The sequence below is a fragment of the Crinia signifera genome, chromosome 4 (assembly GCF_055691185.1).
Source record: "Crinia signifera chromosome 4, ASM5569118v1, whole genome shotgun sequence".
Lineage (NCBI taxonomy): Eukaryota > Metazoa > Chordata > Amphibia > Anura > Myobatrachidae > Crinia > Crinia signifera.
In genome coordinates this window covers 167029097-167055736 of record NC_139220.1, presented here as the reverse complement: position 1 = coordinate 167055736, position 26640 = coordinate 167029097, and the positions used below count along the sequence as shown (strand labels likewise).

General features: G+C 42.4%; 1 protein-coding gene across 4 annotated transcripts in view; it reads left to right on the top strand.

Moving 5' to 3' along the window:
• Positions 1–26640, top strand: part of GRAMD4 (GRAM domain containing 4) — a 144738-nt gene that overhangs the window by 107452 nt on the left and 10646 nt on the right. For all 4 annotated transcript variants that reach the window (XM_083182919.1, XM_083182920.1, XM_083182921.1 and 1 more), the window contains 2 exons: positions 17002–17156; positions 24147–24294. In XM_083182919.1, coding sequence (XP_083039045.1) covers positions 17002–17156; positions 24147–24294 — 303 coding nt within the window. The remainder of the gene's footprint in view (positions 1–17001; positions 17157–24146; positions 24295–26640) is intronic.

Genomic DNA, 26640 nt, shown 5'->3' with positions numbered 1-26640 from the left:
CATACAGTGTGTCTCCACCCCTTTTCTGATATTATTTAGGTGTTCTCTTAATCTAATTTTGAACTGCCGACTTGTTCTCCCTACGTACTGTTTGTTACATGCACACTGGATTAAATAGATAACGTTGCTGCTGCTGCATGTAACAAAATGATCAATTTTATACTCCTTTCCTGTAGTGGTAGATGTGAAACTTTCTATTTTGTTTCCCTCTTTGTTCTTACATTGTTTACAGCCGGCACACATACCGCAGCGAAAAAATCCTTTTGTTTTAACCCTTGTGTGCATGGTTGCTTTTGGGGTTTGGGCACTCCTCACTACCCAATTTCTGATGTTAGGGGCTCTTTTATAGATCACCTCTACCTTATCTGAGACATACTCTTTCAGGATTGGGTCGGCTTTCAACAATCCCCAATGCTTGTTGAGGATTTTTTCAATTTTTTTGTAATCACTGTTATATGTAGTGATAAAAGCTGTGTTTTCAGTTTTCCTTATTTTTTTGGGCTGATTGATCAAGAGTGATTCTCTTTTAACTTGGTTCACTTCTGCTATCGTTCTGTCTAGATCTACTTCGACATACCCCTTCACTAAAAATTCATTTTTCATTTTCTCTGCTTGGCTTTTATATATGTCCTCCTGTGTACAATTTCGCTTGATTCTGCGGAATTGACTACCCGGTATTCCTTTTAACCACCGCGGATGGTGGTTACTCTCTTTGTTAATAAAGGAATTACTGTCTGTTGGTTTGTAATATGTTTTTGTCAGGATCTTGTCTTCTTCAATGTACACAGTTAAATCTAAAAAATTTATACATTTTTCACTTGACATAAAAGTTAGAATAATCCCCATATTGTTATTATTTAAACATTCCTGGGCCTCTTGCAGTGCTTTTTCACCCCCTCTCCATATCATTATCATGTCATCAATATAACGTTGATGGAGGACGAGACTCGCCCCCAGACTTCGCCACACATCTGACTCCTCCCACGTCTCCATGAAAATATTAGCGAAGCTGGGGGCGAATCTCGTCCCCATCGCCGTCCCGGCGCACTGCAGAAAGAATGTACCATCAAAACAAAAATAATTGTTTTCTAAAATAAATTGTATGCTTTCTAAAATAAACATTTTAAGATTTTCTTCACAGTTTTCTCTTGTTAAGACCTTTTCTGCAGCTGCTATACCATCCTTATGCTGTATTATGGTGTAAAGAGAAGATACGTCCGCAGACACCAGGATATCTCCTTTTTTCCACTCAATTTGTTGTAACTTATTTATTATATCCATAGTGTCTTTGAGATACGCTCTCCCCTTACACACAATAGGTTGCAAATGTTTGTCTATCATCTCTGACAAATTTGAAGTCAGGGATCCCACCCCTGCTACAATAGGTCTTAGCGGTGGGTCTCTTTCATCTTTGTGGATCTTTGGCAATCCATATATAACCGGTAATACTGGATCCTCAATTTTTAAAAAGTCTCTCTCATTGTCTGTCAGAACTCCCAATTTATGATATTTTTCAATGAGTGTGTCTAATTTCTTTTTAATGTCTTCTGTGGGATTCTTTTTTAGTTTTTTATAAGTTGTTTTGTCAGTCAGCATGGTCTTAATTTTATTTTCATAATCTGTTGTGTCCATAACGACCACGCCCCCCCCCTTGTCGGAGGGCTTGATCGTTATGGACTCATTCTTCTTTACATTTTCTAAGGCTTCCCTTTCTGCCTTTGATATGTTTAATCTTTTTCTATTTTTCTTATTTTTGTCACCACACATTTTCTTAAGATCTTCCATAACTAATTTGCCATACGTTTCTACAAAACATCCCCTGCTGAATGTCGGATAAAAGTTAGATTTCTTCTTAAAACTGCTTTGTTCTTTTATTTCTAAGAGTTGGTTGTCGTTTTTTTGTTGTATGTTATCTTTATGAAAAAATCTTTTTAATGATAGTTTTCTTAAATGACGCTGTACGTCCACGAACAGGTCAAATGACTTGGCTGAATTGGTTGGGCAGAATTTTAGTCCTCTACTTAAAACATTGTGTTCATTTGTCGTTAATATATGTGTACTAATATTGTGAATTTTTATTTTATTACCATATAGTGATTCTTTCTTTTTTTCTTTCAATTTTTTAAAGAATGTTTTATTTCTTTCTCTATTTTTTTCCCTCTTTTTTATTTGTCCACCTCTCTTTCCTCTCAGTGATTTTTTGTTAATATTTTTAGTTTTATTTTTATTTTTATTTTCTTTTTCATGTGACTGTGTTTTATTTATCTTCTCCAGTGATTCTCTCGATAATGTGTACCTTCCCCTAAAAAATCTTTAAACTGATCTCTTTTTTTGTAGTGATAATTATTTCTATCCTCATAATCCCAATTCCTCCTATATGAAAACTGTGAGTACTGTCCACCGTGTCTCCTGTAATTAGGGCGTGCTCTATTTTCTTTGTGTGAATAACTGCCATATTCTTCTTCCTTCAGTGCGTCAAATCTATTGTATGTGGGAACTTCATATAACCTTTCACTCATTGGTTTTTGTCTATTTGGGGTTACGTAGTCTCTATATCTTTCTTCATCTTCCTCTCTTTGTAATCTGTGTGGTGACATTTTTTTAGATTCTATTTTAGTTTTTTGTAATTTTTGTAATTTTCTTTTTGACACATGTACTTTCTTTCCTTTCCGTTTGCCTATAGTTTCTGAAATCTTTCCCTCTATATCTTCTAAATCGCTGACTGAAATTTCCTCCAGCAAATCCACTAAACTATCCTCATTGTCATTATCTGCCAGATCCTCCATCTGGCGGTGTGTACCCTTACTTGTCTCCTCTCTATCTCTTTTAAATTTCTTCTGCTTTTTTCTAATGAGATCTTGTTCATTTTTCTTTACTCTATTTACCACATGTTTTTCCATTTCTTTACATTCTTCTGTGTCTCTATAAGGGTATACTAAACTTTTAAGCATCTCTACTTCTTTTTCTACAATCTGCAGACTATCTCTCCTCTCTTCAACAATAATCTGCATTAAAGCAATAGAGCATGAGTCCAGTATTCTTAACCATTCTTCTTTAAATGACTCTGAGCTTGTATTAAAAGAAGGCAGTTTCTTTAAGCGTAAACCCCTTGGGATTAGCTTATTAGCAATATACATTTCCAGGGTGGCTACCTCCCACCACAAACTGCTTTCCTTCATTAGGAATTTCTGGAGTCTTTTCATCATCCCTTTTAAATCATCATCTATGTCCTCCTCTGTATTTTCCATGGTGTTAAACAGAGTCTTTATAACATCCTTGCGCTCCTCTCTAAAATTGAACCTTTTATTAGAGCTTCTCGAGTATGGATTGTAGATTGAAAAAAAGTTCTCTTTAAAAAAGTCAGTCCACACAGTCTCAAGCGCTCTCCCCCTGCAGCTGCTGAATCCCAGGTGAAAATATTCAATCAATGATTATTTCAATGGACAATCTCTATGCAGAAACAGGGATTATCTGCAGCGCTGGGTTAATGTGCAATTCTTTATATGGGGTTCGCAGGTTTTCAAAATTAACAGATTGTTCCAGAAGTTTTTTCTTCTTTTACTTAAAAAAACTTTTATTTATGAAGCCAATATATATGCAAAAAAAACTTAGATATAAGTAAAAAACTTTTCCCAAAGATATGAATAAAAAATTGCAAAAAATACAAAATATAAAACACAGTATACAGTCTCATTCCTTTTTTTCTGCAAGGAACGAGACTGTATACTGTGTTTTATATTTTGTATTTTTTGCAATTTTTTATTCATATCTTTGGGAAAAGTTTTTTACTTATATCTTTGGCAAAAGTTTTTTTTGCATATATATTGGCTTCATAAATAAAAGTTTTTTTAAGTAAAAGAAGAAAAAACTTCTGGAACAATCTGTTAATTTTGAAAACCTGCGAACCCCATATAAAGAATTGCACATTAACCCAGCGCTGCAGATAATCCCTGTTTCTGCATAGAGATTGTCCATTGAAATAATCATTGATTGAATATTTTCACCTGGGATTCAGCAGCTGCAGGGGGAGAGCGCTTGAGACTGTGTGGACTGACTTTTTTTAAAGAGAACTTTTTTTCAATCTACAATCCATACTCGAGAAGCTCTAATAAAATGTTCAATTTTAGAGAGGAGCGCAAGGATGTTATAAAGACTCTGTTTAACACCATGGAAAATACAGAGGAGGACATAGATGATGATTTAAAAGGGATGATGAAAAGACTCCAGAAATTCCTAATGAAGGAAAGCAGTTTGTGGTGGGAGGTAGCCACCCTGGAAATGTATATTGCTAATAAGCTAATCCCAAGGGGTTTACGCTTAAAGAAACTGCCTTCTTTTAATACAAGCTCAGAGTCATTTAAAGAAGAATGGTTTAGAATACTGGACACATGCTCTATTGCTTTAATGCAGATTATTGTTGAAGAGAGGAGAGATAGTCTGCAGATTGTAGAAAAAGAAGTAGAGATGCTTAAAAGTTTAGTATACCCTTATAGAGACACAGAAGAATGTAAAGAAATGGAAAAACATGTGGTAAATAGAGTAAAGAAAAATGAACAAGATCTCATTAGAAAAAAGCAGAAGAAATTTAAAAGAGATAGAGAGGAGACAAGTAAGGGTACACACCGCCAGATGGAGGATCTGGCAGATAATGACAATGAGGATAGTTTAGTGGATTTGCTGGAGGAAATTTCAGTCAGCGATTTAGAAGATATAGAGGGAAAGATTTCAGAAACTATAGGCAAACGGAAAGGAAAGAAAGTACATGTGTCAAAGAAAATTACAAAAATTACAAAAAACTAAAATAGAATCTAAAAAAATGTCACCACACAGATTACAAAGAGAGGAAGATGAAGAAAGATATAGAGACTACGTAACCCCAAATAGACAAAAACCAATGAGTGAAAGGTTATATGAAGTTCCCACATACAATAGATTTGACGCACTGAAGGAAGAAGAATATGGCAGTTATTCACACAAAGAAAATAGAGCACGCCCTAATTACAGGAGACACGGTGGACAGTACTCACAGTTTTCATATAGGAGGAATCGGGATTATGAGGATAGAAATAATTATCACTACAAAAAAAGAGATCAGTTTAAAGATTTTTTAGGGGAAGGTACACATTATCGAGAGAATCACTGGAGAAGATAAATAAAACACAGTCACATGAAAAAGAGAATAAAAATAAAAATAAAACTAAAAATATTAACAAAAAATCACTGAGAGGAAAGAGAGGTGGACAAATAAAAAAGAGGGAAAAAAATAGAGAAAGAAATAAAACATTCTTTAAAAAATTGAAAGAAAAAAAGAAAGAAGCACTATATGGTAATAAAATAAAAATTCACAATATTAGTACACATATATTAACGACAAATGAACACAATGTTTTAAGTAGAGGACTAAAATTCTGCCCAACCAATTCAGCCAAGTCATTTGACCTGTTCGTGGACGTACAGCGTCATTTAAGAAAACTATCATTAAAAAGATTTTTTCATAAAGATAACATACAACAAAAAAATGACAACCAACTCTTAGAAATAAAAGAACAAAGCAGTTTTAAGAAGAAATCTAACTTTAATCCGACATTCAGCAGGGGATGTTTTGTAGAAACGTATGGCAAATTAGTTATGGAAGATCTTAAGAAAATGTGTGGTGACAAAAATAAGAAAAATAGAAAAAGATTAAACATATCAAAGGCAGAAAGGGAAGCCTTAGAAAATTTAAAGAAGAATGAGTCCATAACGATCAAGCCCTCCGACAAGGGGGGGGGGGCGTGGTCGTTATGGACACAACAGATTATGAAAATAAAATTAAGACCATGCTGACTGACAAAACAACTTATAAAAAACTAAAAAAGAATCCCACAGAAGACATTAAAAAGAAATTAGACACACTCATTAAAAAATATCATAAATTGGGAGTTCTGACAGACAATGAGAGAGACTTTTTAAAAATTGAGGATCCAGTATTACCGGTTATATATGGATTGCCAAAGATCCACAAGGATGAGAGACCCACCGCTAAGACCTATTGTAGCAGGGGTGGGATCCCTGACTTCAAATTTGTCAGAGATGATAGACAAACATTTGCAACCTATTGTGTGTAAGGGGAGAGCGTATCTCAAAGACACTATGGATATCATAAATAAGTTACAACAAATTGAGTGGAAAAAAGGAGATATCCTGGTGTCTGCGGACGTATCTTCTCTTTACACCATAATACAGCATAAGGATGGTATAGCAGCTGCAGAAAAGGTCTTAACAAGAGAAAACTGTGAAGAAAATCTTAAAATGTTTATTTTAGAAAGCATACAATTTATTTTAGAAAACAATTATTTTTGTTTTGATGGTACATTCTTTCTGCAGTGCGCCGGGACGGCGATGGGGACGAGATTCGCCCCCAGCTTCGCTAATATTTTCATGGAGACGTGGGAGGAGTCAGATGTGTGGCGAAGTCTGGGGGCGAGTCTCGTCCTCCATCAACGTTATATTGATGACGTGATAATGATATGGAGAGGGGGTGAAAAAGCACTGCAAGAGGCCCAGGAATGTTTAAATAATAACAATATGGGGATTATTCTAACTTTTATGTCAAGTGAAAAATGTATAAATTTTTTAGATTTAACTGTGTACATTGAAGAAGACAAGATCCTGACAAAAATATATTACAAACCAACAGACAGTAATTCCTTTATTAACAAAGAGAGTAACCACCATCCGCGGTGGTTAAAAGGAATACCGGGTAGTCAATTCCGCAGAATCAAGCGAAATTGTACACAGGAGGACATATATAAAAGCCAAGCAGAGAAAATGAAAAATGAATTTTTAGTGAAGGGGTATGTCGAAGTAGATCTAGACAGAACGATAGCAGAAGTGAACCAAGTTAAAAGAGAATCACTCTTGATCAATCAGCCCAAAAAAATAAGGAAAACTGAAAACACAGCTTTTATCACTACATATAACAGTGATTACAAAAAAATTGAAAAAATCCTCAACAAGCATTGGGGATTGTTGAAAGCCGACCCAATCCTGAAAGAGTATGTCTCAGATAAGGTAGAGGTGATCTATAAAAGAGCCCCTAACATCAGAAATTGGGTAGTGAGGAGTGCCCAAACCCCAAAAGCAACCATGCACACAAGGGTTAAAACAAAAGGATTTTTTCGCTGCGGTATGTGTGCCGGCTGTAAACAATGTAAGAACAAAGAGGGAAACAAAATAGAAAGTTTCACATCTACCACTACAGGAAAGGAGTATAAAATTGATCATTTTGTTACATGCAGCAGCAGCAACGTTATCTATTTAATCCAGTGTGCATGTAACAAACAGTACGTAGGGAGAACAAGTCGGCAGTTCAAAATTAGATTAAGAGAACACCTAAATAATATCAGAAAAGGGGTGGAGACACACTGTATGTCGGCCCATTTTAAACAAGTGCATGAATGTTCATTAAATAAAATTGTGAGTTTTAAAATAGACTCAGTGAAGGGAAATTGGAGAAGAGAGGACAAAAAAAGTGATTTGGCCCGCGCAGAAATGCGATGGATCTACGAGTTAGATACATTGCACCCAAACGGGCTAAATGGGGAGTTTGAAATAAAGTGGTTTCTATAACGTATCCTCAATACCTCACTCCAGATAAAACCCATGCCGACTTTGTATTCTAACTGCATTACAAATAGAAATATCCCCATCTTGTTTTATATACCTGATTTATGTATCTGGTTTTATATATTTTATGTGTAAGAATTTTTCATGCTTTTTTATATGTGTATACAACTTTAAGAAAGCCGGGCAACATGTACAAGAAAGAACATGAAGCCCAGGAACAGGCAAACCGGAACTCTCAGGGAGGATAAATAATCAGGAGCTACACTCTCCAGCTGCATCTTGAGAAAGACCCAAGAGGTTGAAACTAGTAGATGAGCAGCTGGAGATTGGAGCTCACAGAAAAGTAAAAAGCCGCCAGACACAAGGGAGCAGTACCGGGGTATATACAATCGCACCCCGAGAGGCTCACATACATTCAAGTGAAGCCTGGGAGAGGTATCCAGATAACATCGGAGCCCCACAGCATACATTTAAAGATCAGCGTCCCGGTGACCCTGCCAGACTGCGAGCGCAGGCAGGTGCTGGCTGGTGAGAGGAACGCAGGCTGTGTGTTCTTTTTGCTCTAAGGATTACCTGTCCCTATCTCCTACACACGAGGGAATACTTTATCCAAACACAGGGAAAACCCGAAGGGTCACCACAGTGGCAGTGTGGTGCCTGAAGGGAAGAGTACCAGTGAAGGAGCAGCATTTCATCCTGCTAAAGAAATCCCACTGAGAAACATCTAAGTGGTAGGAGATTCTGCCCCCGAGAGGTCCGGTGAGCCTATTTTAAAACTTTTTTTCTGCAAGGAACGAGACTGTATACTGTGTTTTATATTTTGTATTTTTTGCAATTTTTTATTCATATCTTTGGGAAAAGTTTTTTACTTATATCTTTGGCAAAAGTTTTTTTTGCATATATATTGGCTTCATAAATAAAAGTTTTGTGTGGACTGACTTTTTTAAAGATCATTTTATTCTCCCTCTAAGCCCACTGAGATGTTAAAGTATGAACAAGTCTGTTAAAATAAAGCAAAAGAGGAGTGCTCTCTAGTGTAAAACTGAGTATAATAAGCACACAAATGCTCCGGTGCAGCCAATATGTACTTGTAGGTGCGATAATAGCAAGCCAGACAATACTCCTACCACCATCCGGGGCACTGCGGACACTCACGAACCCCCGCTGGACACACAAAAGCAGGACACAGCGTGTCGGGAGTCCTGACAGAAACAGAGGCGGTAAGGGGAGCGCGGCACAGAACAAACTGGCGTCACCAAGCCCCGCAGTGCCCCGGATGGTGGTAGGAGTATTGCATGGCTTGCTGTTATTTGCACCTTGTGGTAACCAGCCCACAGCTATTTTATTCCCGGTAGGAGTATATTGGCTGCACCGGAGCATTTGTGTGCTTATTAAACTCTCCGTTTTACACTATGGAGCACTCCTCTTTTACTTTATTTTAACAGACGTCTACTTGGTCCTGGGAATCTACTGGAGTGAGCTGCAGTCCGGTTTGGGACTTAGTGTACATTTTAAAGGGGCGGCCATACAACTTCAAGTTGGTGTTTGTGAGCATATTAGCGCCCATTTGATCCACCTTTTCCATTTTCTGTTTAAAAAAATAAAAAAATCATCTTTCTCTTTCAATGGTCCTGGTGACACAGCTCAACACTGGGATGTAGGAGGGTCCGAAGGAGCCAGGCACCTATCCTAAAGCTTTAGAGGGTAGGCTCCTCCCCTACTGCATCCCGGACTCTTCAGTTCGTGTTAGGTGCCCACTGGAGTGGGTGCTATTCTAAAGGGCTGCGGGAGCAGCCGAAGAATTAGAGTAGTAAGGGTTTTTTATTATTTTATTAACTTTTCACTCTAGCTAGGTAGGCACAGTGTGAGGATTCTCATTAGTGAATCCTCACACTGCTAGTGCAGCAGGAGCTGACAGAAGCGCGTCCTGTCAGCTTGCTGTGCACAGGGGAGACACTGTCTGGCCTCCCTGTGCAGCGCTTACAGCTTCTTTTAAGAAGCTGCCTGGGCTCCGGAGCGCTCTGAAACCGGCTTCACGCTAGGTGGGGATCCTGGGGGACAGGCGCTCTGTGATGGCGGCGGCCATTTTCTGCGGAGCTTACACACTGAGCTCCTATTATGAGAGGACAGCAGTGTGTTACAGGCATGTTCCAAGTGGTCCCCAGCTGAGGGGGAGATACTGGAACTAGGAGATCCTACTAAGGGAGCGGCTGTCTGGGGGTGGTTGGCGCCAAAAGTTACGGACCCCGCAGCAGCAGGGACTTGGTCTCTTCCCTCACTCTGTTTTGGCGCCATTCGGAACGCTTGCAGCGGAGCTGAGCTGGCTGACAGATCCTGACAGAGTGTTTGGATTTCCTAGGCATCGTTTCCCCGCATTTGAAACCGACAGACAGATAAGTGGCTGGGTGCATTGACTCTGTATAAACGCTGTTGTACATTGAATGCACTGTGTGGTTACTTTACATCATGTCTGAGCAACAAGCTGTGGTTTTGAGGGAGAGAGCCCTTAATGGGTACTTGTTTCCTATCTGGGCGCCCGTCGCGGGCATCGCGGGTACATTTATGTATGGCCGCGACGCGACCGACGCGATGCCCGCGATTTCCCATTGAAACCAATGTTAAACTTGGAAATCGTGTCGGTCGCGTCGCGGCCGGCCATAAATGTACCCGCGATGCCCGCGACGCGATGCTCACGATTTCCCATAGGAATCAATGTTAAAAGCCGCGATGGACCCGATTTTACTGTTAAATGCCTCAATCCACCCGATTTGGCCATAGGAATCAATGTTAAATGGGCCACAGAGCCCATTAACCCTTAAATGTCCCCCCCAATTTTTGACGCCACCCCACGATCGATGCCAACCCGAAGCGTGGCGAGCGCAGCGAGCCCGCGAGGGGCGGCGGTACGCGTCCTCCGACCTTTTCATGCCCTACTATCCACTAGGGCGTGGTGTGAGAATATAATAGTGTGGCGAGCACAGCGAGCCACCGAGCCCGAAGCGTGGCGAGCGCACGCGGATACCTTCACAATTATGCGCGTCCCCTCACGGCCTTCACAGTGAAGGTATCCGCGTCCCCTCACGGGGCTCGCTGCGCTCGCCACGCTTCGGGCTCGGTGGCTCGCTGCGCTCGCCACACTATTATATTCTCACACCACGCCCTAGTGGATAGTAGGGCATGAAAAGGTCGGAGGACGCGTACCGCCGCCCCTCGCGGGCTCGCTGCGCTCGCCACGCTTCGGGATGGCGTGGATCGTGGGGTGGCGTCAAAAATTGGGGGGGACATTTAAGGGTTAATTGGGCCTAATTCAGGGTTAATATGGCCAAATCGGGTCAATTGAGCCATTTAACAGTGAAATCGCGGTCAATCAGCCTTTTTAACATTGTTCCCTATGGGAAAATCGCGGTGATCGCGGGCATCGCGACCATCCAATTTTACCCGCGATGCCCGCGATGACCGCGATCACCGCGATTTTTACCCCCGATGACCGCGATTTTGATTGTGGGCGCCCAGATAGGAAACAAGTACCCCTTAATGCATTGAGCGCTTGTAATGTATGTACACAAAAATTTGTACCTGAGCAGATGGCCAAGGGGGGTTTGTGTATTGCTTGCGCTGCTGTGAGACCCATGGGGAGTAAACCCCAGAGGGTAGAGCAAATTGAACCCGCGTGGGCTAGTGCCCTGGGCAGGTCTGTTAACGCTTTAGTGCAATTGCTGGACAGACAGAGTGATGTCTTGGTAGATTCTCAGAGACCTATGCCATCATCTCAGCAGTCCTCTGGCTCCTTGCCTCTTACCCAGGCAGATCCTGCTTTACTACAGGTGATGCAGGATACTGCAAAGGGGATCAACAAGTTTAGTGACTTGCTAGACAGAATTGATGTTGATGCTGCGGGGACCCCTAAAAGGTCTTACTGAGTGCCTTTATTGGTGGATGAAGAGGAGGGAGCATATGCAGACATTCCCTGGGAGCAGGGTGATGATTCTGAAGATTCCTCAGCCGCAGGGGTGGAGGATTTGATTACTGCTGTTAAACAGGCTTTAAAATTGTCTGTGGAGGATAAGACTCCTGCTAAAGGTGTATTTAAACGGCAGCGTAAGGAAGCTGTTACTTTCCCTTCAGATGAAGGTTTACAGGACTTATTGGAAGGGGCTTGGAAAGCGCCCGATAAAAGGCTGCAGATGCCTAAGAGATTCTTAAGTCTGTACCCCATGCCTGAGTCTCATGCGGAGCTTTGGGAAAAAGTTCCAGTGGTTGATGCTTCTGTGGCACGTCTGTCAAAAGCTACTGTATTACCAGTGCAAGGGGGGGCAGCTTTTAAGGATCCTGTGGACAAAAAGCTGGAGGGTAACCTCAAAGCTATATTTGAAGGGGTAGGATACACCCTACGTCCCCTGATTGCTTCAGCCTGGGTCTCTAAGGCCATGATTGAGTGGGCAAATGATTTGTGCACGATTTTACATGCTGACCCTTGTGTGCTGCTGGCGGAGAAGCTTAAAGCAGCCGCAGAGTATGTGCTAGAAGCTGAGGAGGAAGCTCTCAAGATGGCTACTAGAGTTTCCACAGTGTCTATCAATGCCAGGAGAGTGCTCTGGCTTAAGGCTTGGGAGGCAGATAATGAGTCTAAGAAGGCCTTAGAAGCATTAGCTTTTAATGGAAAGCTGGGTACTCTTTACCTAGAAGGGCGCCCATCGTGGCCATCTCGGGCATTGAATGCACTAAAAAATCGGGTGCGATGCGACCGACGCGATGCCCGCGATTTCCCATAGGGAACCATGTTAAATGTCTCAATTGACCCGATTTTCCTGTTCAATGCCTCAATTGACCCGATTTTTCCATAGGAAACAATGTTAAATGGGCCACAGAGGCCAAATAGGCACCCTGAAGTGTGAAATGGCCACCCCAATTGTTAACGCCACCCCACGATCAACGTGAACCCGAAGCGTGGCGAGCGCAGCGAGCCCGCGAGGGGAGGCGGTACGCCTCCTACGACCTTTTCATACCCCCACTATCCACGTCGGCGTGGAGTTGAGAATAGAAAGTGTGGCGAGCCACCGAGCCCGAAGCGTGGCGAGCGCACGCGGATACATTCACAGGTATACGCGTCCCCTCGCGGGCTTCACAGCTGTCCGCGTCCCCTCGCGGGGCTCGCTGCGCTCGCCACGCTTCGGGCTCGGTGGCTCGCTGCGCTCGCCACACTATTCTATTCTCAACTCCACGCCGACGTGGATAGTGGGGGTATGAAAAGGTCGTAGGACGCGTACCGCCGCCCCTCGCGGGCTCGCTGCGCTCACCACGCTTCGGGGTCACGTTGATCGTGGGGTGGCGTTAACAATTGTGGGGGCCATTTCACACTTCAGGGTGCCTATTTGGCCTCTGTGGGCCATTTAACATTGTTTCCTATGGAAAAATCGGTTCAATTGAGGCATTGAACAGGAAAATCGGGTCAATTGAGACATTTAACATTGTTCCCTATGGGAAATCGCGGGCATCGCGTCGGTCGCATCGCACCCGATTTTTTTTAGTGCATTCGATGCCCACGATTTTTTACTAACGATGCCCACGATCAAAATCGTGGGCGCCGTTCTAAGTAAAGAGTACCGAAAGCTGTTGTTTGGCTCTGAGCTGGAAGAGATTATTAAGCAGGCCACAGGTGGCAAGAGTACCTTCCTGCCTGCCCCCGCAGCCAAGCAGACATCTAGATTTTCTGTTTTTAGGCCGTCCTTTTGGCCCTCCCCTAGAGGAGGTGCGTCCTTTCGAGGACAGTCATTTAGGGTAAAGTTTCAGTCCTCCAGGGGAAAATCCTCAAAGTCAAAATTTGGTTCCTTTCATAAGAAACCTAACACCAAAGGAGAGGACAAACCCTCCGCATGACTGCCAGGGGATCTGCCCGGCTGTGGTCAGGGTAGGGGGGCGTCTGTCACAGTTCAGGGACGCATGGGCTTTGCTAGACCAGGATTCCTGGGTATTAGACATTATAGCCCAGGGTTACAGAATTCCCTTCAAAGGTCTTCCTCCGAGAAGGTTTATTCCCACACCACTACCAAAGGAGGCTCGGCTCCGTACAGCCCTCTTGGGAGCGGCTCACTCTCTGTTAGAGAAGGGGGTGGTTATCCCGGTTCCCAGAGCGGAGTGGAAAAGAGGCTTTTATTCCACTCTGTTTCTGGTGCCCAAACCAGACGGGTCTTTCAGACCAATTCTGAATTCAAAGTCTCTGAATGTCCATTTGTGGGTAGACCATTTCAAAATGGAGTCTCTACGGTCAGTGCTACTAAGCCTGGACCAGGGAGAATTTTTGGCGTCCATGGATGTCCAGGACGCGTACCTTCATGTCCCTATACACCCAGAACATCAGGCCCTGTTGAGGTTTGCGATAGGAGACCTGCACTTGCAATTCCAGGCGTTGCCCTTTGGACTGGCCACAGCACCAAGGGTATTCACCAAAATAATGTCTGTAATGGCGGCTGTGCTTCGGCTGAGGGGAATCACGGTGATACCATATTTGGACGACCTGCTGTTCAAAGTGGAGTCAGCAGACAGGTTGCAGAGTCATTTGGCAGAAGCCATCAGTTTTTTGCAGGCTCACGGCTGGCTTTTAAACTTGCAAAAGTCTCAGTTGGTGCCGTCACAGAGACTCCAATTCCTGGGAGTGGTTCTGGATACCCACTTACATCGGGTATTTTTACAAGAGGCAAAGGCCAGGGATCTGGCTGCCTTTGGTCCAGGAGATTCTCGGTTCTCGGAGCACATCAGTATGGAGGTGCCTCAAGTTGCTGGGGAAGATGGTGGCGTCTTTCGAGACGTTGCAGTTTGCCATGTTCCACTCTCGGGTGTTCCAGTGGAACATTTTGACGACTTGGTCAGGAAACACGCAGACCATGAAGTCAGAACAGATAGTGTTGTCTTCGGAAACTCGATCCTCCCTGAAATGGTGGACAGAGATGGATTCCCTTCAGTGGGGTCGGTCCCTGCAGTCCTGGAGCTGGCTGGTAGTCACTACAGACGCCAGTCTCAGGGGCTGGGGGGCAGTAGTCTTGGACTTGCGTCTGCAGGGCTTGTGGACTCCAGAGGAGTCTGCTTTACCGATCAACATCTTGGAACTGAGAGCTGTGTGGAAAGTAATTTCTCTGGCGGGAGACAGGTTACAGAGGCTCCCTTTTAAGGATTCAGACCAACAACGCAAAGCTGTGGCATATCTGACTCCCCAGGGAGGCACACGCAGCAAACTGGCTATGTGGGAGGTGTCCAGAATCCTCTTGTGGGCGGAACAGAATGTTCCAGCTTTATCAGCTATATTCATACCAGGAGTGGAGAATATAGAGGCCGACTTCCTGAGCAGGGAGGAGCTGATGGAAGGGGAATGGAGCCTGAACTCACAGGTGTTTCACCAGATTACACAGAGGTGGGGAACCCCGGATGTGGACCTGATGGCATCCAGGTTCAATCATCAGGTACCCAGGTTTTATGCCAGAACAAGGGACCCACTGGCAGAAGCAGTGGATGCCATGACTATCCCCTGGGAGGGGAATCTCCTTTATGTCTTTCCAATGCTGGCAAGTGTGTTGAAAAAGATACAGGCCCAGGCAAGCCCAGTGATCTTAGTGGCCCCAGATTGGCCAAGGAGATCCTGGTACTCGAGGCTTCAGAGGTTGTCTGTGGACTCGTGGCATCTACCTCTGAGGTTAGACCTGCTAAAACAAGGACCGTTCAACCATCTGGATTCAGCTCGATTATTTTTGACGGCCTGGCTGTTGAAACCGCCATTTTGAGGAATAAAGGATTTTCAGAGGCGGTGGTTAACACAATGATAAAAGCCAGAAAGTCAGTGTCTTCAGCGAATTATTATAGGGTCTGGAAGACCTATATTCGATGGTGTGAAAGACAGAAGTCACACACATCACGCTTTAGATTGGCAAAAATGTTGGAATTTTTGCAGGATGGCTTTTCCTCCGGGTTAAGCCTTCAATCATTAAAAGTACAGATCTCGGCCTTGTCTATTTACTTCCAAAGAAGGATTGCATTATTACCGGAAGTACAGGGGGTGTCTCGGTTGAAACCTCCCTACAAACAACCAGTAGCACCATGGGATTTATCGCTGGTGTTGGAGTGCCTTCAAAAGGCGCCTTTCGAACCATTAAGGTCGGCTTACCTTAAATTCCTTACGTGGAAGCTGGTATTTTTGTTGGCAGTGACGTCAGCAAAGAGAGTATCGGAGTTGGGTGCATTATCATGCAAGTCTCCCTTCCTTATATTTCACGATGATAGGGCTGTCCTTCGGACGGTACCCCAATTTTTACCGAAAGTAGTCTCTGCTTTCCATCTAAATCAGGAGATAGTTCTGCCTGTGTTCCAACCCCCAGAGGGTTCTAGGAAAAGGGACACATTGAGAAATTTGGATGTTGTGCGCGCCTTGGGCATTTATGTGGACAGAGTTAAGAGTGTCAGAAAGACTGATACTTTGCTAGTTTTGTATGACATACACAAAATTGGTTGGCCTGCTTCTAAGCAGACCATTGCTAGATGGTTGCGTTCTGTTATAGCGTTTGCATATACTAAAGTTGGTAGGCCTGTACCGGCCAGGATTAATGCGCATACCACCAGGTCGGTTGCCACCTCTTGGGCGGTTCGACATGGGGCAACAGCTGAGCAGGTTTGCAGGGCTGCCACTTGGTCATCTGTTCATACCTTTGCCAAATTCTATAGGTTCCATGAGTTTGCATCGGAGGACGCATCATTCGGGCGAGCAGTAATGAGAGCTGCAGACCTGAGCGTACCCACCCAAAGGACCGGCTCTGGAACGTCCCAGTGTTGAGCTGTGTCACCAGGACCATTGAAAGAGAAAAAGGGATTTTTGTAAGAACTTACCGTTCGAATCCCTTTCTCTGATATGGTCCTGGTGACACAGCGATCCCTCCCTTACGCTCAGTAAGTATGCCAGGTTCATGATGTTTCATGTTATATGGTTAAAAGTTATTTTTGAAAAATGTGCATATAATATGTGCAGGCGTTTGTACTGAGTTAATGTATTCCAGTGGCTTTGAAAGATTGAACTGAAGAGTCTGGGATGCAGTAGGGGAGGAGCCTACCCTCTAAAGCTTTAGGATAGGTGCCTGGCTCCTCCGGACCCACCTACATCCCAGTGTTGAGCTGTGTCACCAGGACCATATCAGAGAAAGGGATTCAAACGGTAAGTTCTTACAAAAATCCCTTTTTTGAGCATGCCGACCAATGCATGTCAGCCCATAGTGGTCAGCCTAAAGATCGCATACCCTTTGGCCAAAGGCCTATTGCCAGTGGTAAAGTCAGTGCTTCATCTAGAGACAAATTATTTTCTTCCCCAATGTGCCATGTCTTTTGTTTACACTGAATACATTGGTTTTCTTCTCGTAGGACTTTATGCAGGCATTAAGTTTTTCCTCATTGACTTTGTTTTCAAACGCTGCCCAAGACTACGCGCCAAATACGACACACCGTATATTATCTGGACTAACCTGCCTACAGACCCACAACTCAAAGAGAGGACAAATGCTACAGTGTCTAGAAGGGTAAGCATTTTTGGTAACTGTCCCTCCAGTACATCATCTTTTACTAATAGAAGAAGCAGCGGCGGAACTTGTAAGTGGTGAGCCCAGGTGTAAAAAAAATATATTTGGGCCCCCCACCTACACTCCAACCCAAGTTCACAATATAAAACACTGCAGTGGATAACCGGGAGGCACAGTGGGACATGGAAAAACAGTGGCTGACTGGAAGAGGGTAACGGGGGCATCAGTGAGCCCCTTAGTCTTCAGGGGCCCCTGGTGCACCAATAGTAGTTCTGCCTCTGTGCAGAAGGTACCATTGCCCTTTGAACCTAAAACAGGCCATGAACGCTATTGCAATTAACAAAGCAAAATTACGTGTTACATATTTCCTGATAATTGTAATCTAGTTTTTTTTCCTCTACATTAACTGTTCTGTACAGGTTTATAATAAAGTCCAAAGTAAATCCGATAGTAAGCATTTCTCATGAAGTTAATCAAAAACAAGGCATTCATGTTTAGCAGATTCTGAGTTGAGAGCAAAGCAAGTAACTTTTGTATCTAGAACATAATGTGGTGCAATGCAAGGTGTGCAAACACATCTTTTGTTTTTGCATGCGGGGTAATTACTGAGTGTTTTAGAACCTGGCACACATGTGGGAAAGCCTATATTATACTGCAGTTAGATTTGCATTTGGGTAAACCTCTGCACATTTTAAATGGGCAACTTTTTTTTTTCTTTGCTCCCATTTCAGACTCATCCACGTTGTAGGATGTTACATAGTTTTTATTTGTGCGATAGTTTTGCAACTGTTCATATTTACCTTTTTTTATTTGCATTGTCCTTGTTTTGGGTTTACATTTCCAGATAGATGCGTACAGTAATATGTCTTAGTTTAATACCTTCTTTTTCTGAATTAGCTGATCATGAATGTCCATTTTATAGTCCTTCCTTCAATTTTGGAACTTATGTTATTTTTACATGCAATTTATCAGCATGTAAACATAGCACAAAAGTACTCCCGGGAAGCTGGTGGAGGCGATCAAGAGAAATCGGATGGGATATTTCACAGCTGCTAAAAGCAGTCGTGATGTGCACTGACTCCTGCCGTTTCTGATTTTATGTTATGTACAGCAGGTCCAATCTCCAGATCCGATGCACACAGGGACACTCATTGGATGTCAAACACATGCGATTTGGCCACTTTTTACTTTTGAGATTTTTTTTTTCTTGCATCTGAATATTCATTCAATCATTTTTAGTGTGAGAGTTCTGCTTTTGCAGTGTAAGACCTGGAGTGAAATGTAATAGGATGAAAGATTCAGAAAGTGAGAGATATGGTAAGAAATCTCCAGTTTTTTTAAAGCTGGAATAATTTACACTGCAAAATCAAACTGGTTTTGCCGTGTAAATGATTGCCGCTTTAAAAAAACTGGAGCTTTCTTACCAAATCTCTCATTTTCTGAATCTCTCATCCTGTAACATTTCACCCCTAGTGTGAATGTATTTTGCGCGATCTTGTGTAAAGTTCTGTCATTATAGAACAATTTGTGTAATTTACATTTCAAGATTTTATCATGAAATCTGGTTGTGCCCTTATTATAGCAGTTTGAAGAAAAAAAAAATACAATTGAACAGCAGCTTACATAGCACGTACATGCTTGGGATAAATACAAGAGCATATACACAAACGGAATTTACAAATTTACACTACAAATTAGTGTAAAGGATTCATATGAGCAAATAGTTCTTTATTTCTCTTAACATTCGAGACCAGCATCCTTCCTGCATCTGCAGGAAGGATGCTGGTCTCGAATGTTAAGAGAAATAAAGAACTATTTGCTCATATGAATCCTTTACACTAATTTGTAGTGTAAATTCCATTTGTGTATATGCTCTTGTATTTATCCCAAGCGTGTACGTGCTATGTAAGCTGCGGTACTCTTTACCTAGCACGGCGCCCATCGCGGTCATCGCGGGCATTGAATGCACTAAAAAATCGGGTGCGACGCGATGCCCGCGATTTCCCATAGGGTCCAATGTTAAATTTCTCAATTGACCCGATTTTTCTGTTCAATGCCTCAATTGACACAATTTTTCCATAGGAATCAATGTTAAATGGCCCACAGAGGCCAAATAGCCACCCTGAAGTGTGAAATGGCCCCCACAATTGTTAACGCCACCCCACGATCAACGTGAACCCGAAGCGTGGCGAGCGCAGCGGTACGCGTCCTACGACCTTTTCATACCCCCACTATCCACGTCAGCGTGGAGTTGAGAATAGAATAGTGTGGCGAGCGCAGCGAGCCCGAAGCGTGGCGAGCGCAGCGTGCCCCGCGAGGGGACGAGGATACCTGTGAAGCCCGCGAAGGGACGCGTTTACCTGTGAAGGTATCCGCGTCCCCTCGCGGGGCGCGCTGCGCTCGCCACGCTTCGGGCTCGCTGCGCTCGCCACACTATTCTATTCTCAACTCCACGCCGACGTGGATAGTGGGGGTATGAAAAGGTCGTAGGACGCGTACCGCCGCCCCTCGCGGGCTAGCTACGCTCGCCACGCTTCGGGTTTACGTTGATCGTGGGGGCCATTTCACACTTCAGGGTGCCTATTTGGCCTCTGTGGGCCATTTAACATGGTTTCCTATGGAAAAATCGTGTCAATTGAGGCATTGAACAGTAAAATCGGGTCAATGGAGAAATTTAACATTGTTCCCTATGGGAAATCGCGGGCGTCGCACCCGATTTTTAGTGCATTCAATGGCCGCGATGCCCGCGATTTTTTTACCTGCGATGCCCACGATCAAAATCGTGGGCGCCGTGCTAGGTAAAGAGTACCTAAGCTGCTGTTCAATTGTATCAGTGTGGAGTTTGGGTGGAATTCTGAACACTAGCATCAGCTGTTGGGTATCCTGCACAGTCAGTAAAGTATTGTTTTTCTTTAAGATTCTACTTGATCGCTTCTCACAAATAAATGTATCATTAAAAAGTTTTACAAAGTCTTTCCTTTTGAAAAAAAAAAATCTGAAAATGAAGGAAAAGCTGCTACCTTCTACTCCAAACCTCCCTACTGTCCTGATTTTCAGGGGACTATCCTTGTTTTATTTTTTTCCTGGGAGTCCCCCCTGCCTGGTGCTGCTCTGCTACAGTTTCCTCTTTTGATGGCAAACCGGATGGTAGGGGAGCAATGTGAAGTTGTGTGTAGTAAGGAACGCTGCTACTTGAAGTATAGACAACTGATATATGTGGGAGAAAGGAGTGCAAAACCCCATAAAACAATAAGGATTTTAATAAAGATTTGCAATTACAATAAAATGAATTAAAAATGGTCATGGATCAATATCTAAAAAGGCAAAGCAGCAATAGTACCTGTTGGATCATGTCATATTATTGCATCGTTTGTTATGCTGGGTACCCACCAGGACGACAAGGGTCCGATCCCATCAATCTAGATCCAATTACGACCGATTGAATGTTGATTGTGTGGTGATTGGGCCCTTTTCTGTCCTGGTGTGGACCGATACTGATCCGATGCGTGGTCCCGCGGGTCGGTCGTTCATTATTCAGATCCTAACTGCAGCAGGTAGGATCTGAATAACTACCATACTCCCGGGTGTGGGTTGCCATTGAATCGGACCCGCTCACGGTGCACATCGTGAGCGGGTCGTGCCCCCCGCGTCATCGTGAGCGAGTCGTCCTGGTGTGTACCCCGCATTAGGCTGCACTTGGTGACTTGAGTGTACTATTACTGAGACATTTGACCTCAATTTCACCCCCTTTATGTCTTTTTTAAATAACTTCTGGCAGGCATGTCCAAATTATGGCCCTCCAGCTGTTGTGAAACTACAAGTCCCATCATGCCTTGCCACAGTTTTGCTATTAATTAAAACTATGGCAAGGCATACTGGGATGTGTAGTTTCACAACAGCTGGAGGGCCACAGTTTGGACATACAGTAGTAATACCCTTTAGAACATGTGGTATATTTGTACATTTCTTTGTGACTGATTATATGATTTGTATTGTCCATATTACACATGCGTGTTACCAAAATGTAGTGTCCGGTGTCCACTTTAACCTAATTACATTTTAGACTTCTAAATTTTAGTCACCCATTAGACAAAGCACGAGGCTCGACCAATCAGCCTTTAGTAATCAATGTTGGCCTTCCAGGGCTAAAATACAAATTTACTAACGGATACATTTTTATATTCATTGTTAAATGTTAGTGTGTTCTAGCACTAGAAGCATGGATTAAGATGGATTTTCTATTTATCTGAAATTGATCAAAATTAGCCTTTAGCAAATAAACTCCCAGGAGTTAGTTTTTCTGGCCTTTTATCCATTTTCACATGCTGTCATGGACTAAAGCATGGTTTGATGTCCTATTGCTCTCAAAGTTGTCTGTGATTGGTAGGGTATGCTGCATTTCTCCAACATTACCTACTGGTAGGTTGCTTAGATGCTGTGTATAATGTATCTGTGTGTGCACTTGTTTTTGTGTTAATGATTTTAAGCTGTAAACTCCAGCGTGAGCATAATCTCTGTACAGTTCTTTGCAATATGGTGTAGCTATATAAACAACAGTAGTAATATGGAGTTTATAATTTATCATCGGCTACAGCTACAAAAGTGAATTTACTGTGCAGTGAAATGGCAAACTCTCCAGTAGAGGTGTAGGAATAGGGAGGAGGTAATGTATTGGTGGGTATACATTAGTGGGTGCACTTTATACAGCTATGTGGTGTTCTTATATCCTTATTAAAGTATTTCAACATAGATAGACGTATTTAATTGTAGCATGTTCATTGTAATTGTGCATATCTGTTGTCTGTAGATTTTTTTTTTCACTCACTTTCTGTGCGTAATGTGAGGATAATGCTATGAGACGTCACCTTTTCTTTTTGTCACTGTCACATATGTGTTTGTTTCCTTTCCTGCTAGCTGTCAGGGCATGACAAGGTATGGATCTTAGAGTGCAAATGCTTTTGTTTTTGCATCTTGTGTATACATTAACCACTTAACTCCGTCTGCTTTTTTAAGACTGGTATGGTGTTTGTGCCTTGTACCCTTCCTCTAAACTTTGCATTGATTTTCTAGCTAATTCTTCTACCGCACTAACTGCTAACGCCTGTTTTTTTTACACCATATTTCTTCAAAATCTCATGAAGCTGTTCACACTAGTAGATAATTGCAGATTTGTACAGGTGACACAGGTCACTTCATATTTTGTTAGAGCATAGGTTCAGGGGGGGGGGGGGGGATATTTTGAAAATAGTGTTAATCTAAAGGGTTGATAAATATTAAAACATAGCATAGAAGCCTCAAACTGAAGACTATACGTTAAGGAGCTATACATTAAAATGCTTCTGTCCATGATTGAAGATAAGACTCTCATGATTATTTTTAGGACTTTGATTCTTTCAGCATATTTAGTTGCATGATACTTACAGATGGAGAAATGGGGGGGAGGGGTTGATTTAATTTCCAGCCTTAATTTACCCCAGGTGAAAAGGTCATAGTGACCCTGATCACTCACTTTTCTTTCAAAAATTCCAACCGTATCGAACTCTGGAGTAGACTTGTCACAGTTAGATAATCCATTTAGAAAGTGACCTGGATTTTACACATTGCTAATTAAGTCGACGTTCATATATTTCAGCTGCAAGGCTGTATTGTTTTCTTATGTCACATTATACTATGAAAGATAGTCTCCAAGGGCCCTGTTTATCCAACAGTAATTGTGGTTATTTCTCTAAAAACTCCACTTGAATGTATGTAGGAGAGATGGAAGCAGATCTTCCCAATACCTGCTTTGGTCCCTCCTTTCCAGCTGGCAGATGCAGCCCCCATAAGCTTATATGGGTAATGCAAAGCTTCTAGATCTATTCATTTTGATTGACCCCTGCACTTACCTCCCATCTGAAGATGGCCGTTATGCCGCTCTAGCTTGTGGGCTACACATCGGGGATGTCGGTCTGTAGGTACCACCCATGTGTAACTCCCCAGCAGGCACACTGGGGGTGCAGCATGATGCATCCTGACTATTATTGTATAAAGCAATTAGATCCTTGGCTCTAATTTTGTACCCAGATCATACGGAATATGCAGTTTTTTAATGATAAATAGTTCTCTTTGGCTTACATAAAGGCCACTACATTTAATAAAGTAATAACCAGTAATTGTATCCAGTCTGCACAAGTCAACCCAATCCTTAGAAATGTGTTTAGTCAGTAATTTTACAAAGTGATTTTGCCCAGTGCTGTTGAAGTTGGCAATATGTATTTGCTGTACTTTTGAACAATGGACCATCGGACAAAGCATCATGATGTTTTGTTTTCCGTGGCAGTGCATAGGTTTCTATATAGAGGTACATTCTGTATACAGACACAGCATTGGAACCATCTGTAGATCTGGATTAGCACAATGCTAATTTGCTGGTATCAGGAGGATCACCCAGATAATTGTGTAATGTATTCTCAGCATTAGCTTGAGCACATAAAGCCTATAAACTGTGCCACAAGATAATTAGGCGCTGTTTATCATGCAGAAATAACCTGGATCTTTTTTGGCTTCCAGTGAGCTAAAGAAGACTGAGCGTGGCTAATAATAAATAAGGGCCTAGTGCAGAACGCAGTATGTAGTGATACAGCACACCCTCTAAACCACTAATGAGAAGCAGAATAGACAGCTTTTTAATAGGACTTCCAACTAACGGATTTCACGGAAAAGGAAATGTAAAACGCTTTGTATTCTACTCTTCATGGGAAGACATTCATCTTTGTTTTAGAGCCCTAATTCACTGCCTATGCCTTAAGAGATACCTGTGATGTGTTTACGAGCACCCTTCTCACCAAAGAGAAGTTTATCTAAGCAGGAAGTGTTTGTTTTGTTACGCTAACACCAGGCTTGCTATTCTATACGCTTTGTTTTTAATGTTATTTGCTTTTAATGCTAATGCGAACACCAGTATAACTGCACTTACAAATAAAACCGTGCATCTCTTGTGCTTCCTTCCAGGTGCAAACCGCATCGTCCAGAAGTAACGTGTCCTGTGGCGCTCCACAGGGAGTGAGCAGGGATGAAGACGGAGGGCGCTATCATAATACAAAAAAGAGCAGTTTTCATGAGGTCTTCAATTTATCAGAAACAGAACGGCCGTTACCAGGTAAATGGGTTTAGGGGGTTGATACTTTGCAGGGCCCTAGGTTTGGGTATGTGCCACCCGGTTCCATGGCAAGGCTGCGATAAGTTTGTGAGAATTTAGCAGCCTTGAGAATATCTGCAAATCCATTTGCAATCACTCACCATCTAATGATTTTTAGTCTGTGCGTAGCCCAGGATTTACTCAGCTAGTGGGATAGAAAAGGCTGTCCAGGGCTGGAGCTGACATCACATACACATTCGTCATAAATGCCTGGGCACGCCTGCATTTTCCCTGACACCGCTAGAAAACCCACAAACGCTGTATTTCTTTCAATCAACTTGCGTATGGCCCGCGATTTAAAAAAAAGGTAGCATGATTTTATGGCAGGATGGCCTAGCGCATGCATACTACTGATCTGTACGCATGCGCAGTCTTTCGATTAACGGCCGGGCTGTTAATTTGCAGTGAATAACCCACTTAGAACTTTCCTGAATTCATTTTTTCCCCTCTGTTTACTCTTGTGCACTTTAGTTACAGTATATTTTGTAATGCTTTAAGTTTTCTTTTGTTTACAATATAAAATGCTAAAATAGAACAATCAAATCATTAACAGTATGGAACAGGAATCCAAAAACAGCAGAGTTCTGTAAAATATTGTATCCGATTTTAGGATGAGAAGTAAAACATTAAGTAGTTGTTTATCAAAACTACAGGACTAAGAAAGTCTGCAACTTTGTCCAATAGTTGGACTAATAAGAAAATAGAAGCATAGATAGGCAAAAGGAAGAAAAGAGTTAGAAAAGGGGAAAGGAGAAGAGAAAGAGAAAAATAGAAGGGAGAGGAGAGAATAAGAGGGTGGAGGGGAGGCGGGTCCTCGGTAGAAGCTCCCATCGTGTGCACTCAATGGTAGTGCAAAAATAAAAATTAATGAGGAATTGTTATATAAGATATAATATAGTGTAGTGGAAAAGGGGCCTTAATCGATTTGTTAGCCATTACATATGGAAGGGAGAGGAGATTTCTTGAGTGGTCAACCATGGGTCCCAAGTTTTTTTATGGAAGAATTTAGAGGATTTGTTTATAATTCTAGTCATAAATTCCATGCAGTAAACATGCCATATACCGGATATGATAGATTGTAGGGATGGTGGGTCAGCTTTTTTCCACTCTACTGCAATTTAGCAAGTGGTGGCTGAGATCACATGTCGCTATAATTTATTTTGATGCCTGGATAGTGTAGGAAGGTTTGCAGAAATACATTTTTATTCACTCTAATATTAGGATTCGGTTTCACTAGGCCATAGCAAAAAATGGTAAAATGTTTTTTTTTTGTAATTATGAAGCTACAGTATACTGAATATCATGTAGCTATACTAACTTACGGTGCTTTCTAGTTATTCATATGAAGTACAATGTAAGTATCCCCATTCTTTAATCAATAGCTTAGTACGAATGTGATATATAAACCAATACAAGTCCTCGTTACACTTGCAATATTTACCCTGATGAATGGCAACACCCCTGCTCTGGGTGATATAGACTGGACAGCTGTAAAAACTTGCTCACATTAATATTCCACAATCTATGATTTATTATACTCTTGGTCTGTTAAGTGTTAAAGGAAGCACACTGTCAGTGATCACTATTTCTGCAGTTGAAAGCAGTGAACCGTGAACATATTTATAATCAAAAAAACATTTGCGTTAGTCAGAGAACTGTATGTAATATACCACGGCATAACTGACATACACTATATGCTCCCAGGGCTGTGACACTGACTATTGTGAAACCTGTGTGATATTTATTTTAAGACCAGAATTATGTGTGCAAATCAAATGCAAGTATCCCTGAACACCTTGATTCCTTATCTGAAGTTAAGGAAAGGACAATTAAAACTTGAGGTGCCCACACACTACAGAATTTTTTGGGCCGATCACTGTGTGCGCTCAGGTAATCAGGCAGTCGGGATTTGGGGCTCTCAAGCGTGTTCGGCCCCTTAGGTTTTCAGGTGGTCTGGTATTTGGGAGTTGGGGATGTTCAACAGGTGCTCAACTGTTTGGGCTTCCAGGTGATTATGTAGAAGTGGCATGCGGTCTATGGGTGTGAGCGACGTGTGTGGGGGGGGAGGGGGGAGTGACAACAGCACATACCTACATGTCAGTGACCGTAATCTTCCAGGGGAGCCAACACTAGGAAAATTTCTGGGCATACTACCGAAGGGATTCATTAAGGTGCCCACACACTAGAAAGATCTGCGATCGTAAAATGTGTGCATAAATTAGCTTTGAAATCTTTTATCCTGACAAAAGATTAAGTAAGCGCACATCTTTACCAAAGATTTATCGTAAGATCTTATGTGCGTTCCTA